General features: G+C 37.4%; 1 protein-coding gene across 1 annotated transcript in view; it reads right to left on the reverse strand.

Annotated features, from left to right (window-relative positions):
- TMC1 (transmembrane channel like 1) overlaps nucleotides 1-9,937 on the reverse strand; it is a 55,349-nt gene extending 45,412 nt beyond the window's left edge. Inside the window, exons 1-3 of the mRNA XM_036403593.1 lie at nucleotides 9,904-9,937; nucleotides 1,590-1,652; nucleotides 1,086-1,455 (exon numbers count right to left, since the gene is read on the reverse strand). Coding sequence (XP_036259486.1) covers nucleotides 1,086-1,455; nucleotides 1,590-1,652; nucleotides 9,904-9,937 — 467 coding nt within the window. The remainder of the gene's footprint in view (nucleotides 1-1,085; nucleotides 1,456-1,589; nucleotides 1,653-9,903) is intronic.
- Nucleotides 9,938-16,951: the final 7,014 nt, after the last annotated feature.

Below are 16,951 nucleotides of genomic sequence, written 5' to 3' on the forward strand. Positions count from 1 at the left end.
TTTAATTAACACTGAGTAAATGTTTGCAATGAAGACAAAAATAAGCAAAGGAACATAGGTTCACACAGTCAGAGCTGTTGCTCTGTTAGTACAGAAAACTGCACACAGGAGTATAATTGCCATCACAGTGAAGAGCCAGCAGAAAGAAAAATTTTAGGGTTTCTCATTCTCATTGGGAAGGGAAATTAGGTAGAAAGGTATGGAAATGGGATCACAGACAAATTAATACAACAGCATATCTTACTGTATATTTTCCTTTTAGTCCTGCTGTGCTCTCCAGTGATGCCTCTGGGAACAGAAACAGCTGTAACAAGTGATGACTGAGGAATGGGAGTTTCTCTCCCTCTCCATTGAGATAGCTCCATTTGCTCCCTTATACATAGCTCCCAGGGTTGCTTCCTTTCAAAAGCGCAAGAAGGGACAAGGAGCAAGGGAATGCTAGGATGGCAGAGAAATAGAAATATTTTTCTGAAGGGCTCCCTGTCACTGGAGTCTTATAAAGACCCCAGGTTGCATTAGATACTTTGGAAAATTGAAAAGTGATATTTCAGAGGAAGTGAGTGGGAGACAGATTGGAAAATCCCATTTTAGTTTTTGGTTCCAGGTTCTTGAAATTTGGACACTGGTCTTAAATAGCTGGCTCAAAACTGGCTGGGAAACAAGAATGTGATCTTCTGAGAAGCATCAAGATTTTAGTTCTATACTGGAAATAAAACTTGGCTTTCTTGGAAGGTAATCAGCTTGGAGTTTGTGGCATTTTAGTTTCACAAAAAGAAAAAAACGGGTCAGATCTCACCACTTTCTACCACCTCTACCACTTTATCTTCTCCTCTGTCATTTTCACTCCCTTTCTCTAGAAAGCAGCTCACATACTTGGAATATAACTAGATATGATTTTCCAGAAAGTTTCCATTTCACTCAGCTGTCATTTCTTCTTTGCAGGACAAAGAATATCTGTCCAGCTCCAATTTGACTGTCACAAGTAAGGGAGTCATATTGACTCTTGGTATTTCTCAGCTATAAGAGAAAACAGGTTTTATCTAGGACAACTATAGTTTTATTATAAGGGAAAAAAACTTAATTACCCTGATCCTGATTTCTTTTTGTCTTTTTTCTTCTTGTTGGCCTTCTCTTTTTTCCCTTTTTTATCAGACTTTTTGTCCCCTTTCTTCTCATTTTTACCTTTCCCACTTTTACCCCCTTTTTCATCTTCATCTTCTTCATCATCTTCTTTGGATTTCTGATTTGCTTGATTCTTCCTGGCTTTTACAGGTTCCATATCAGAATCACTGGCCTCATTTCCAGCTGCTCGTCCTCGTCTACGGCTTCTGTGCCTGCGAGGCCCAGCTCTCCTCATCCCACCTTCATCATCCTCATCGTCTTCATCACCATGCCTGTCTCTCCCTCTGGCATGTCCTCTTCTGGTTCTTGGTGTTGCTTGCTTCTTCCCTTTATCTGTGATTGATTAAAAAACATAAAAACACATGAGAGGAGGGTGTATGTAAGAAGGAGACCTTTCCTCCTCCTTCATTCTTAGTAATGATCAGAAAACCTCCGTGTCCAGCCTCAAAGTAATCCAGGTCACTGACCTGTTTCTTTGGTATTTTCTTCATTCTCAACTGCACTGCCCCCTTCAATGTCATCACTGCCATCTGTCAAGTGAAAAAAAAAAGTCCAGTGGATATGAAGGGTAGATCAACGATTAGAAATTCAGGGGTTTCAAGAAATTCTTGGCAACCACTGCTTTGTACTTCTTTACAATATTTTATGAACCCAGGCTTTCAGAAATATGGCAAACAGTTTTCAAGAGGTAAGATGAAGACAGAAAAACCAGTTACACTTTCCTTCAGCACTCAAATAAATACACCTCAAAGGGACACTGGGAAGAACTCTTTTTATGGAAGCAATATATAGGAAAAGAGGATGCTAAAAAAAACCTAAAATTTGGAGAACAAGGATGAAAATGCTTCTCAGACAATTCTCTGAGATTTTCTTAAATATGAGAGATAAATAACTTGCTGAAATTAAAAAAATACTAAAAGAACCATTTTCTGATTTGACTGGAGGGCATGAAGCTCCAGACTCGCAGCATAGCTGAAGAAAACCATTCCTGAAGAAAGAGGAAGTTCCAGCAATCAACTCTCTAAGCACAGGGAGAAAACTTGTTCAACTCACTTCTACGTTCTACCACATACAAGTTCTATTCTACCACTCTACCACACAAGAGGTTTTTAACATTGAAGGCTTTAGAGGGATAGTCTATTTTTAGAAAATTATAGTTATTATAGACGTTTCTCCTTAGAAATGTCTTGCTTAATTTTTCATTCTCAATCATTCTCAATAAGCTCAATGAGAGACAATGTCTGTGCTACCTATCAATAAGCAGAAAATTATCCACTTCATTTGCCTGGCACACTTTGAAGCTGTGATCATGGATTTATAGAGAATAAAGTAAATAATAAAAATACTCTCATATGTATTATATCCATCATAATATCTAATTAATATCTAAATAATATGTATTCATACATATTATTACAAATAATAATTTTCATAGCAGTGTATTCTTTACATTGGTATGAATATATCACTTAACTTCTAAGTAATCTGAAACTGCTTCTGAAACTACTCCTGATATTCCCTAGGAAAGATTCTTCAGAAGAAATATCTGAGAAGCCAAGTTCTAATGAGCCCTTCTGAGGTATTTTTGAGCTTGTATGTGTGGCTAAACACTTTAGACACTTTATTGGTATTTATAGAAATAGGTGGTAGTAGGAAATTAATGAGAAGACTAACAGAGATTACCATGAAACAGTAGAAGTAGCCAGTAGTTGTTCCACTCCTATATAATCTGAATGTTCCATGTATGTATTGTCCAGTTTCCCCTGTGGACAGGTGATAGGTGCTGATCCTTATAGTAGCATTTTTTAGGTAAGAAACTGCAGTATCTTCCTTTTTCAATCATCTCTAACATTTCTGAATTTTTCTTTATATTCTTTCTTCACGCATTCCCTGGTTGCCCAGTTTCTCTTATAAATTTTACTAAACCACTACCAATTAATTGAAAATTTATACACAAATTGATTTATTTAGGGACTGCTGTGGCTAACTTCTTGACTTTGCCTAGTATCAAAGAAAAGGAGTAAAATGAAAAGTATGTCAGGCTGCAAACAAGGAGTCCAGGGTCTTCTTTCACTATGTGCCGTAACAGGCAAAATTGTATTAACCAGATTTTAACTGGCATATTAAAAATGAGTCTAACTTCCCTGCACAAAATATCTAATTATAATTAGCACTTTCTACCAGTCTGACAGCATCTGCACCATAATTTTTAAGATTATGCAAAAATATTGTCATTCGATATCATCATTGGAATATGACAGTAAGTGCTCCTTTGTCCTGCCTGGACACATGCCTTCTGCTGCTGACAGTAACAGGATCTCTGTTGATAAAGACCATTGTGCTGCTATTGAAAGCTTGCAAAGATGAAGATAAACACCTCTAAAGAGATACTTTGCATGCAGCGGTAGGGCACTGCCTATTATCAAAACTAATGTTGTGGCTGATCTCCTATGGCCGAACAGAAATTCCCAGGAAAGCAATTTTTTGGTTAGATATTGGCCTCAGTGCACCCTGATGAGCCCATACAACAAGCAAACAAATGGAAGTTTATCATATATACTGAAACGTGCATCAGCAGTGAAGTCTACCAAGCTTGAGTAGATGTCATATTGACATAACAATGACAGTGACAAGGGATTGTGAGACACAGAGACTTAAACAAGGTAGAAGATATCTGCTGGAATCTGTTTAATTCTAGTAGCATAAGGATAGCAAATTCACTACACTGAAAATTTGAGATAAAATTCTAAGGTAATTTACAGATTTCAGACTGCTTGGAAAAAGCATTGAAAACACTGCTGTGGGTGAGTGTATCTGAATATTAAGTTCTGTATGCTAATAGGTTTTTTTCATCTGAATTATCAGGCACCTGAGTAATAAAGAATAATTTTTTAAAAAATAAGGAAAAAGCCAAAAATCAAACAGAAATAAATATTGCCATAAAACAAACCTAGAACGCATGACCGGTGATTACATGGGGCTATCAGCTAGAAATGGGTATTATAGACATGTCCAGCAAGCACTAGTGCACCTTCAAAATTTATGTCTGCAAAGATTTAAAATTGTATCTCCAAACTGAACTTCATATGGAGAAAAAGTGTGTTAACATGAAGACTGTTTGAGGTGTGCCCTTCTCATTCTGGTATGTCTATAAAAAAAGACATCTCTTCCAGGTCAGAGGTACATGCAGAGAACATTTTGCTGAAGCTCAAGGTAGAACTAAAAGTTATTGTGACAGCACTGATAGCAGTTGGTGCTGTTTAGAAGAGAAAAAAATCACCGAGGAGAAAGAATGGAAGAACTGTGCTGAACCACATATATGTATGGGTTCATGTAAGTTACACAGCCACCCCACACTACTCCCACATTGCAGCTACCCCTGACAATTTGTACTTCAGACAAGCTGCATTAAGAACTTTTGTGTCCGATTGTTTTGTACTTACTATTGAAAGACCAGTGTTGATAGTTAGTTGGGTACTTGAGTAATAAGAAAATTATTATTATTATTATTATTATTATTATTATTATTATTATTATTATTATTATTATTATTATTATTATTATTATTATTATTATTATTATACTATACTATTTCAGGTTATAAACTCCATTATACTTTTCAAAGAGGAAAGGAACAGGCTAGGCAGCTCACAATGCAGCAATTGTACACAACTGGTGCTTGTGTAAAAGCCTGTTTCAATGAATTACCAGAGAAGCATTTCTACAATGTTCAAACACAGATAAGGGTTTTGATGACACTATATCTAAATGCAGTTTAGTACTTAATTTAAATGTTCTGCTGTAAACCACAACATAGACAAACAGTAGAGTTCATTCCTCAGGCACTGTATTTTCATCCTACGGGGAGCCAGAATGCATTTTTTTTATACTTTGGTTTGTAAAATTGTACTATTCGTTGCAGGAAAAAAAAATCCTCACTATATGAGAAATTTGTAAACTAATCTTGAGAATTTTTAAACAGATCATGTGATCCCACTTATCAAAAGTTCAGTTAATCCTCCTGTAAAAACAAGTGTCACAAAAGCACTGTCTACAATTACCAATTTTTCCAGAAAAGGGTTGATAGAACCCCTTATCTTCACAGTGTTAATATTCATAGGGCTAATAGGAGCCTTTGACTCAGCTAACTTGAGTTAGTCTGACTCAGAGCAAAAGCTCAACTGCTACAGCTTCCAGGATACATCGTCTTGTCCTAATGACTGTATACTTGCATATGTATCTTTAAGTATATTTGAAGATATAGTCCATAACTCCTTTTAGTCCAGGAAATCCAATCACATTTTTATTTTTTTTCCAAGTAGTTTAAGGGAAACTTTCTCATCTTTCTAGATTAAGGGCAGTGATAGTGTAATCTAAGTAAGCTATCATTTTACCCCAAGTCTTATTTAGACTATAGCCATAAGTAAGACTACAAGACTTAAAGAAGGTGTCCTGAATATGGACTCAGACCAACCTGCAAGTAACAGACACAGGCAGAATATCAGACAGCTCAGGGAGAGGGCTCTAAACATTGACATGTTGGCTGCTGAGGAAACTAAGGGCAGGAAAAAATGCATAACACTCTAGTTTTTGTTCTATCAGGTGTCTGTTTAGCAGATCATAAGAATAGTTTTACCCTTACCTTGATTTCCCAAGTTGTTTTTATACCTTCTATCAGAAGCTATTACCCAGATTTCATGCTTTGAATTTTTTTAAACTTATTCTACACTGACATAATTTTATGGACTTTTCACTGTGAGAGGGATAATAATTCTTGAAACTAACTCATAAAACATGGCCACACTCTAGTAATACCTGTGCTCCCACTACTACTGTGTAAAGCTGACTGCTGCTAAGCAATTCTGCATTTTGGTGCTACAAAAAATTCAGTGGAATGCAAAGTAACATGTATATCAAAAATGCTGTCTGACTTTTTTTGTATATATTATGAAAACAAATTTCTACTTAATTAAGTGTCAAGACAATGAAATGGATCATCGGCCAACAGAGACCTGTAAGCAACTACTGTGTTTGTCTCTGAACTGGACCATGTCCTGTAAGTGCTGGAAAGACATCAGCCTAGGTAGATAATAAACTAAGTGTTCAACAAGAGGAAATGTCAGAAATGCAAGATTGTATTAGACAATAAATGCCTGGCAAGTACTAGTCAAAAAAGGGTAGTGTTATGTAACACTCAGTTCTATCTATTTACATATATTTCTATATTATTCTTTCTAATCATGTTTATATGAGAGTATCTCACAATAAATATCACTGGAAGTAACAATAAATATCACTGGAAGTAACACCTGTGAAATACACCAGATATACTATATCGCTATCACAGAAAGTCTGTTGGAAAAGTGAATTAGTGAAGGCTTCACCATGTAAGATTTGTGACTTTAACACTAGAGACCTCAACCTCTTAGTGTCTTTCCAGATTTTGGGAAGAGCACCTTGGCTCACCTTGGGCACAAAAGAAGAAAGCTTGAAACACAGAAATCTCAAATAAAAATTACATTTATAGAGCAACCATAACACTTGGTATTTCAGACTATGCTTTATTTTTCCTCTGTTTTTTCTCAGTAAGTGTCACAAATTTTACTTCCAATGAACAAACATAACGATCACAAAACACAACTCAAGAAGTGCATCCTGACCAGCAATACCTATGGATTTATAAAGTAAAATAATAATCACTATTCAGTTACACACAAACTGGCTAATATATTGCTTGTTTTTTCCATCAAAATTGGCAATATCATAAATACCAAAGTAGGTAGAATATTTATGCTTCAATGTCATAAGAACACCAGGGTCTTGGAAGACTTACTGACCTTAATGTACAATGTTGTGCCCTGCAGGCCTGTGTACCTGAATCGTTTCCAGAAATTGTCTCTGGGGCAATGAGCTTTCCCACTGCAGGAAAGAAAATTTGCCCACCTGATATTTGAAATGTTTTAAATTAGTATTTGAAGACTACAGCTGGAGACCACAGGGAGCAAATGAAATCCATTCAATTCACATCCATAAATAGCTCATTTCTTCTCCATTTGTAAGAAAAAATTACTGATTTTCTACTGAAAGGTCAGAGACTGAGCTCACATAGGTCATGTTGACACTGTAGCTAGTACAGTATACATCATCTGATTGCGCTCTCTTTCTTCCCAGCTTTCTGCTGGGCTGTACTTACACATGGCAAGGTTTGATAGCTGTCTCTCAGTTTGAGGGTCAGGACTTCTTCTAGGCTAATCCTCCCCTCAGCGATAAACGAGTTGTTTATTGCATTATTTCAGTGCAAGGATTCTAAAATCTGATTTTATTGTTATAAAGACGGATCAATGAGAAGCCCCTCAGTATTTCACCCCCTTCAGGGATATGTGCAAAAGTTTCCAGGCCTCTGTAACTCACTTCATCTCTGTGTTCTCCTATCTGTGCCCTACAAAGGTCTAACCTTGGGGTGCTTATCCAAGGCTAGCGAGCTGACCAGCTGACCAGCTTGCAGGGCACATTGGTTACTGTAATAAAACAAGACACAGCATTTGCACTTGGTCTTCATCACACAATGAGGCAGTGGGTGAGCAATTTTCCGTTTTCGTTGCAGGCTTTACTGCAAGAATTAGGATCAGAATATTAAGTGTTCAGTGCACCCTGAGGAAAAAAGACTGAGACTGCAGTAAACTGTACCAATCTGGCCTTTTCCAGTTCTGAAATGGGATTTATTTAGCTCATTGTCATTCACTTCCAATGCTGTTAAAATGGGAAGAACACATATGTATATGGAGAAAAGAGTTTATATTCAAGTTAAAAATGAAGGGTTTTTAGTAGGTATGAAGTCAATCGTATTTTTTATTATTCATGAGAAGAAAGGTATTTTAAGGTTGATAACTAGAGCTGACCAGCTCACCACATATTCTTTTTACTATATTTAGAGGGTAATAGGCACCTTCCAACTGCTCCCTTTTGAAAATCCACTATGAAGATTTTTGACCTAGGTTGTCTTTTCCTGTATGAGATGCGAGGAACAATGAATTCACATTCATGAGCTCATCATAATGAGTTCATGAATATGAGTTCATGAGTTCAATCATAATAATAATACATATCCTACTATCTTAGATTTTACAGCAGACATGCTGTGAAACATGGAGAATCACCATACCAAGAATGGTTTCACTAGAGATAAAGATATCATAAAGAAAAAATGCATTATTTGACACTGTTGCAAGAATATTCCTCGGGACTGTCAGCAGTGATGACATAAAACCTCCTGTAAAGAAACTGCAACTAGATTAGCTCCTGAACTCTGTGCTATATAGCTCCAGCCCCTGGACTTTTTAAGTTAGGAGTGGATGGAGAACTACATTCTGGAAGTGTCTCATGGTTACTTTTAATGGAGGTTCAGCTTTTCATATGTTCTGAAATCGTAATGCAGTCCTAAGCTTACTCACATGATCTCATCTCCAAAGACACACATAACTGTCATTGCTAGGTTTTACTGTAAATTATATGTACAAGATAAATTTCCATGGAAAAACAAGAAGTGTCAAGGAGTGATCATGATTCAGCAATAAAAAACTTCAACTTCTCCAGATAAAAAGTGTACAGTATTGGCTTGCCATGGGAATGATATCCTCTATAATTCAAATGAATAATACAATCACTGAATCAATACAAGTCAATTCAGTCAGGTATTTTCAAGTAAAATGCAGATGTTAATGGCAAACTTAGAACCTTGTTAGTCATAAAATTTGTTCATAATAAATTTATAATAAAAATGTGTATGTTCTATGGTCATGCTCATAAGGTTTCTTATGGAGATAAAAATTCTTTTGTAGCCATTAAGTATTTTGCCTATGCTGAATTAAATTCTGTGATTCTCTTGTGTTAAAATGAGTTCCATTAGCATATACTGCTGGAAAATTAAATTGATCAATAAAGGGTGTTGTAGAAAAAAAAATGAGGTGGAGAAAAATAAGAGGATCTCAGACAATAAAAGGAAAGCAAATAAGATGAAATTTTAAACTGAACTGCTTTTTATATTCTGTAAAAATGCTCAGCAGTCCCTTATGATTTTTTCTATTGAAGCAGAATATATTTTATTAATATTGAGTGTTACAGTTATGGATTAAAAATCTAGGAAGCCCTGTTAAGTAATAACAGCTCTGGTACTTATCAAGACCTAAAGAGTAAGTCTCTTATTTTCTCCCACGCTGAACACAAGAAACATCATGCATACAATAGAGATCCTTGCTTTAGAAAGAGTAGCACTGCTAATGAGAACTGAGAACACTTCTCATATTAGACTTGCACATCGCCAGAACAAGCCATTAGGCATTATTATCCTACAAAAAAACATTTCTTAGATCCAGAATAGTGTAGTATTAATATAGAAATACTGTTAATCTTACTCTGTAGAATGTTTGACGTTTCATACTAAATATAGAAAGCGGTAAGAAAAAGAGGCAATTTTTATGCACCTTACAGAAGCCACAAAGTAACACTGTTTTCTTAGTATTTCCTACAAACTACATGTAAGTATAAGACAAATAACAGGGCTGTAGTCACAATCTTTTGATTTACTAATCAGTGGAAAAAAACACTATCATGCTACAACTAGTCAACTTCCAAGTAAAACACATTTCTGAACAAAAGATAATGAATTGTGACTAACAAGATTTTATATTAAAGAGAAGTAGAAGAAAACAGAGTTTTCACACTATTGAGCTACATGTAGAAAATAAATATGTGTTTAAGTTGCATAATGATATTTGCAATTACCGTTTCCCTCTGTGGACTTGTCCTGTTTAGTCATTGTGGTGTTTCACAGGGCTGCTGCAGGTGCTGGATATACAGGAGAGCATCTGAAGGCTGGGTGGTTCAAGATGAAGCATCCCACAATATCATCCTGCCTGTCATTGAATGGGTGGCGCTGGTGAAGTTTCACTCACTGAAATATAAGAAGATACTAATTTCGTAAGTGATAAATCTTTCATGAGTGTTTAGTTTACTATTTAGGTTTGGCATACTAGGATTAAAAGAGTGAAAGAAGTTATTTATTTTCTTTATTCTTATTGCTGAAAAAGCTCTTCTGCAATCTACTTACCTATGACAAACATAGGTTTAAGTGCATAAGTGCCTTACTGAGAAAGGAGGTTGCACAGTGTCCACATGAGTATGCTCTCATGCTGTATTCAGATCTACAGTTCTGCACATGGAGAAAATTACATAGAATATTCTTCTGTCACAAAACTCAGATTTTACCAAAGACATGCTTAAATTGCATAGCTTTAATAGAATACCCTGACACTGATTTAAAAAATCTTTGCAAAATGAGGTATATTCTGACTTATCTGCTGGTTTGCATTTGCACCTCCTTGCAGTTCTGTAGGACTCTTGTTTCTGCCTTTATATCCAGATATTACACACTGAGATTACCAGTTTTATGCAGACTGGCCTTTGATCTAAATTAACAGTGGAAGAAACCCAAAATGTACTTTACAAGACAAGTCAGGTTTGGAAATAAAAATCTGAAAGAATATGTTACAAATAAAAACAACACTAAATACAATTCTTGCATTAAGTATTTGTAATTAACTACATAATTCCATCATAACTCTTTAACTGAAATTCTTTCAGTGTGACCCAGCTGAAAAAGAGTGTGACCATCTGCAGAACAGCCTACCTTCTCAGATGCTCCTGAGTGGTGTCTGGATCCTCTTACATACAGGACTGTGAAAGCCATTTTTTTCTTTGGAGCTGTCATTCAGGTGTCTGAAGGAAGTTTATCTGGAAATTAATCCAGTGAGGCTGACTACCTTACCTTTTCATTTTCTTTTAGCATGGAGCTGCATGGATTTTTTGTTTTGTTTTGAAACATATTGCTATTTCTCTTAGAGTATTAACATTGTATGTTTGAAATATTCCCCGAGAGATTAAGCCTGCCTTCACAGTTGTAAGAGTCCCTGTCTTATATAAAATTTTTTCTGAACTAGTATCTTTCTCTTTTGCTGCATTCTTATATTAGTCATTTCATAATATCCTAGATGCTGTGGTTTTATTTACTTGGGAAAGACTTGTAATAAAAACCAAGAAATTTAGGAAAACATTAAAATAATCTCTGAATATCCCTAGTTATACTATGTTGCAAGTATTCAGAAAGTAATAATCATGTTCTTAAAATTCAGTTGGTAGACTTCTGTACTTCTTTAATAACAGAAAGAGGAATATCTTGGGAAGACTGATGAGCATGGATTTGCAAGTACTTGCAAAAAGAAGCAGTCAAAAAATTCTAACAAGGTATTTTGCAGTTGCAGTCAAAATGAGACCAGAGCACTGGTCCTATAAGTTTTCTTCAGAATTTAAACAAGAAAATTCACTTACATCTATTAGCCACATTGGAAAATATTTTACTGGATATATGAAAAGGAAAGGGAAAAATATTGAAGGCTGACTTATCAATCTTACCCAAAACAACTGCAAAACACAAAAATCAGAGATGCAAAGGCAATATTTAAAAAGATACATAAATAAAAGAGTTAAATATGGAGTCTGATGTTGTCTGTGGGTGAATATTTGCTATAATGTACATGAATTGTGAACATTTAGTTTTGTTTCTTAAGGTCTCCTGAGTCAGTTAGCAACTAGATTTTATTAAATCCTTTTTTCACAGCATAGCTTGTTAGTGTATCTAGTCTCATTTGTAGTTTATATTTGTATTTGTACAGTTAAATGTTTCTTTAAGTTCCTTCTTGCTGCCTTCATCAGTATGTCACTGTGGGGCTGCAGCGCAGACTGGATCACTAATCAAAGCAAATAGTCAGTTTCTTAAGTCAGCTTAGTGCAGTGATCCCATCCACAGCACAGTCCACAAACAATTGTATTAGCACAAGAAGTAGTCAAATTTTGACATGATGTGGGAAAGAAAGGGCAGCCAGGGTCAAGAGACAGGAGACAGGAAGAGGCTGCAAAACTTTGAAGAGAGACTTATCACTGGAGCTAACATAGCAAGGAGATATGTGCTAGATTTCCCTTTACCCTGGGGGTTAAAATACTAATCAGAGATTGAGAACAGTTTTCATTTACACTGGGTTCTCTTTACAGCATACGAGGCTTGAAAGACAAAAAACAGAGAACTCAAAAAAAAACTCCTAACCAAACCAAATAGACAAACTAAAACCCAAACAAACAAAAAACCCAAACTACTTTAATTTAGCTCTATACAATAGCAATGAAATCAGAACATACAGAATGCTATTGATAAATAAAAATATATTAAAATAGTCTCATTGCAGACAAGTTTAGAGAACTCGTCTTAGTCCTGGTGGAATTTGTCGAACACTGTGAAAGTGTCCATGTTGGCAAACATGTCACATTTTATTCCCTTTGTTCAAATGTCCATCTCTTTGTCAGAAAACAGTTACTATACATTCTGAATGTATAGTATGCATGCTGAAGCATGCATAGTAGGCAAAAGCTGAGGATGGCAATACACAATTATCCCTACCTCAGCTGAAGACCCATAATGAAGAAGAAGTGGAAAGTACTGGTCTGCATACTCTTCTGCACACTGCTGAAGTGATAGCCATCTGCCAAACACATACATCCAGCTAGGGAAAAGAGCAATGACACCAAAGAATGATGACTTAACCATGTTTTGTATAAACATTAATGCCTCAGTAAATCTGCAAGCATCAATTTTGCTTGTAAGCAGCTTTTAAGTTACAATGGCACAACTTATGCACAAAGAACCTCTGTAATTTCCCTCTTCACACTTATACAGAGCAGCTGAAAACCCTTTCTACAACCATGAAGTGCACTGAATGTTGTTTTTTACATATTTCAAGGTGAAGTTTTCCTCTGTTTCTAAACTTAATGCAAAACATAAGGCAATCATTTTTTTCCTGTCAGACTTTGCTAAAAGTTACTCTTTTCAGGATGGGATTTTATAATGCCATTTTGTCTAGAGGCATGCAAAATGTATATTCTGCCTGTCAAAGGACATGATAAAATCAGGCAGTTCTGGAAGTAGATACAAAAACAGTCTGAAGGTATGGCACTATCACCTTGCTGGCAGAAACACCTTTTTCATCCTAATGTCCTACTTAATGTCAATCTTTCCCTGACTCCACATTCAAATGACTCCGATGAGTCTGAACAGCATTAACTGGTAAGTCTATGCCTACTACCCTCATTATCCCACATCTTTTCACAGCTGAGTGGACGATTTTGCCAATCAGTCTGGGAGCAGCAGGAGACTGCAGCAGGAAGCAGCTGAGGTGGGATGGGGGTCAAAATTTCCCCTAGGGGCACCAGCCTGCAGCAGTGCTAGCAGAGCAGGGAGGTGACACTGGCACTGAGGAGACCCTGGTAAGGGTGAAAGCCACCATCAGATGACAAATCAGATTGATTCATTTCATGCCAGAAACTTCCAAAGGCAGACTTGAGTTCTTTTCAAATACTAATTCCCAAGTCAACGAGTTCAGCTGCTGAACATTGACTAGGGAATGTCATAAACAGAAACACAAGTAACATTGCTCTGATGCCTCTCTGGTATTGACTGAGAAAGGAGTTACAGCTTAAATCTACTTGTAGAAAGGTCTTTATTTGTATAGAGATCTCTGAGCCCCTTTGGAAAGGAAATCTAATAACCAAGTCAAAAAACTACAGGGAATGCCAGCACACTTTTACAATTACTGTTTCTAAACCCACTAGTAATTTCTCTGACATTTCTCAAATATTATATTTCAAGTTTTTCTAAAAAACTGGAATTTAAACCAAAAGTATAGCAGGATGTAATCTTCATTAGAGTCTCATGGTAGACAAAAGAACTGGGTTGAAAGAAAAAACATCAAAAGCCTCACAAAGAAGTCATAAAAAAAATTCTAATCAATTTATGTGAATAAATTTATTTGGGTGGTATGATTTAGAGGAATTTGTCCAAATTGGTCTTGGTCAATGAATTAGATTGTCTTATTATAGCCTCAAAACTCACTTTAAAATCCTTTAAAACCCACTTTAAAATCCTAAATATTCACTAAAATTCTCTAATTATTTTTTTAATTAGAAAAGAATATATTTAGAAGAGTTTCTGCAGATCCATATATTCTGTTCTTTGCACCACTTCTGAAAATTTTTAGCTGGAAATGTTCAGGAATTTCATGTGAAGATAAGCAAATATATATTTCCTCTAATGATAATATTACTTAGAATTAAATAATTCTACTAAGTATCATATTCTTGTCTTTCTTCTAGCCGAAATTAATGGTTGAATGAATGGTCATTAATTGACCTTTCTTTATTAATATCCAGCAGTACACAATGGCAGCAGAGATTGCCTGTGTGACTGGTCCTAGCACCTGCTGTGCTGACAAATTGGCACACTGCTCAAATAATTGCATTTACTACTTAGTTTTGGCTGGACCTGGTGGAGCAACTCCAGATTTATTTCCATGATTGGAAAAATACTGCCATGCTCAAACCCTGGATACACAGACTGAGCCTTGAAATACATGCTTAAAACCATAAAATCACATTCTCCTAAAAACCAAAGCTATAAAGTTAAGTACTCTTTAAAGAATTACTTGTAATGTAAAAGATCCTTTGAGGAAAAAAAACCTCATCATTAAATGAAATAGGCACTAAAACCTGTCTTAAAGTTACTATGATTTGGACAAAATTCAGATCATCAGCTAATATTCTAAAATCTTACAGAAAATGACACCATTATGACATGCTGCTGAGTTCTCTTCACATAATCTCTGGAATTTACTGGAAAACAAAGGTAACTTTGCAAGACTTTTTTCAGAATACCCTTGTCTCCTTGTCTTAACAAAACACCGTTGCATCATCATTTAGCAACACAAGATCCTTGGGAAAAATGCCACCTCATATTCCTGAGCACAAAGATTTCCATCACTGTGACAAAAGGCTTCAACCAACATTTTAAATCTATGGTGTTCCTGGTCCTCCAAGCCCTGGCTCAGCCTTCTAATTATCCCAAGAGGAGGTGAGACAGCTGAGTGTGAGCCATGGAAAGAACTTTCTTTACTTCCTAAAGTTTCTTAATATCTCAGAGGTTTCAGTATCCATTTTCTGTGGGTAACGTGCCATGTTGCACAGTCCTGGCCTCTCAGCCAAATTCTGGGAAAAATTTCTACAGTTCTGTTAGCTCACACTTGTCTTCATTATGTGATGCAATACTCACTCATTAATTGCAATTTTACACACACACATGTTCATGTCTGCCAAATTATATTAATTGACTTAATGCTCCTCATTTATGCAGAAGTGGAAAAATTATTTTATTATTTCCATCACTTTTTGGCCATACACACATACATACATACATACATACATACAACAGAGAGTCAGATAGAAATTTGAATTACTGGCAAAAAACTCCAGTGGACAGGCACTGGAGCAGCAGGGTAACACCAGATATTGGTGGGTGGAGCAGCGGCCAGGAAATGAGTGAAATGCCCAGGCTAGAAGAGGAGTCCAGCCTGTCTCCAGCCAATAGGGCACTGCCCAGACTCGAAGTCCAGGCCCTGTGCCCAAGCGATGTTAGGCTTGAGGGCAGTTGGTCGCAGGTGGGAAAACTCCGAGGCTGCGGGTGTGGAAGAAAGGGCGACTCAGATCTTCGTGGGAAGGAAGGTTTTATTGGAAGGGGTAGTGATGGGTCGGGGAGCCGAAGTCTGAGCCCTGAGGCAGGGAAATGCCTCAGGTTTTATAGGGAAAGGGTGGAGTCAGGAACAACAAATCAGAAGAGGGGTACAAAAGATACATTGAAGACTGACAAACATAAACAGCCAACGGGAGAAGGTTGCGGGTGGGGCCTTGGCCCCTGAACCAATCACCCAACACCCCAGCCAGAAACTTCTGGAAAAAGGGGCAGAGGTGCCGGGTGACGGGCAGGCGGCCAGGGGAGGGGACATAACAGGTAACTAGGGGAACAGAGGAGGGGTACAATGACTGACAAATACCCGAACACTGGACTAGACCATAAACTTGAACCAGAGGGGGAAACCAAACAGGCAAGTGCAAACCACAACAGGTGGGGACACCAGTGAGGACCAGCAGGGCTCCATCCTCGGCCCCGTGCCCTGCAAGGTCTTCATTAACAACCTGGACGCAGAACTCAAAGGAATACTTGCAGATGATACTTAATGGGAAGGACTGTCAACTCCTTCAAGGGCAGAAAGACCTTGACAAGCAAGAGAGCTGAGCAGTTAACAACCACATGAAGTTTAACAAGGGCAGTGCCCTGGCAGCCAGGAGGGCCAAGCGTGTCCTGGGGTGCATCAGGGACAGCATCTCCAGCCAGACAAGGGAGGGCATTGTCCTGCTCTGCTCTGCTCTGCTCTGCTCTGCTCTGCACTGGGGCAGCCTCACCTCCAGTGCTGGGGGCAGTTTTGGGTGCCACAGTATAAAGCAGACATTGAGCTATTAGAGAGCATCCAAAGGAGGGCAAGGAGGATGGTGAAGGAGGGGAAGCTATATGAGGAGTAGCTGAGGTGCTTTGTCTCTTCAGTCTGGGGAAGAGGAGGATGAGGGGAGATCTCATAGTGGTCTTCAACAGCCTCACAAGAAGAAGTGAAGAGGCAGGCACTGATCTCCGCACTCTTGCGACCAGTGAGAGGACTCAAGAAAACAGCACAAAGCTGTGTCAGGGGACATTTACGTTGGATATCAGGAAAAATTTTTCCCCCAGAATGCTGTTGAGCACTGGAACAGGCTCCCGAGGGAAGTAGTCACAGCACCAAACCTGACAGAGTTCAAGGAGTGTTTGGGCAATGCTATCAGGCCCACAGCATGATTCTTAGGATGT

Source organism: Molothrus ater, chromosome Z, assembly GCF_012460135.2.
Source record: "Molothrus ater isolate BHLD 08-10-18 breed brown headed cowbird chromosome Z, BPBGC_Mater_1.1, whole genome shotgun sequence".
NCBI lineage: Eukaryota > Metazoa > Chordata > Aves > Passeriformes > Icteridae > Molothrus > Molothrus ater.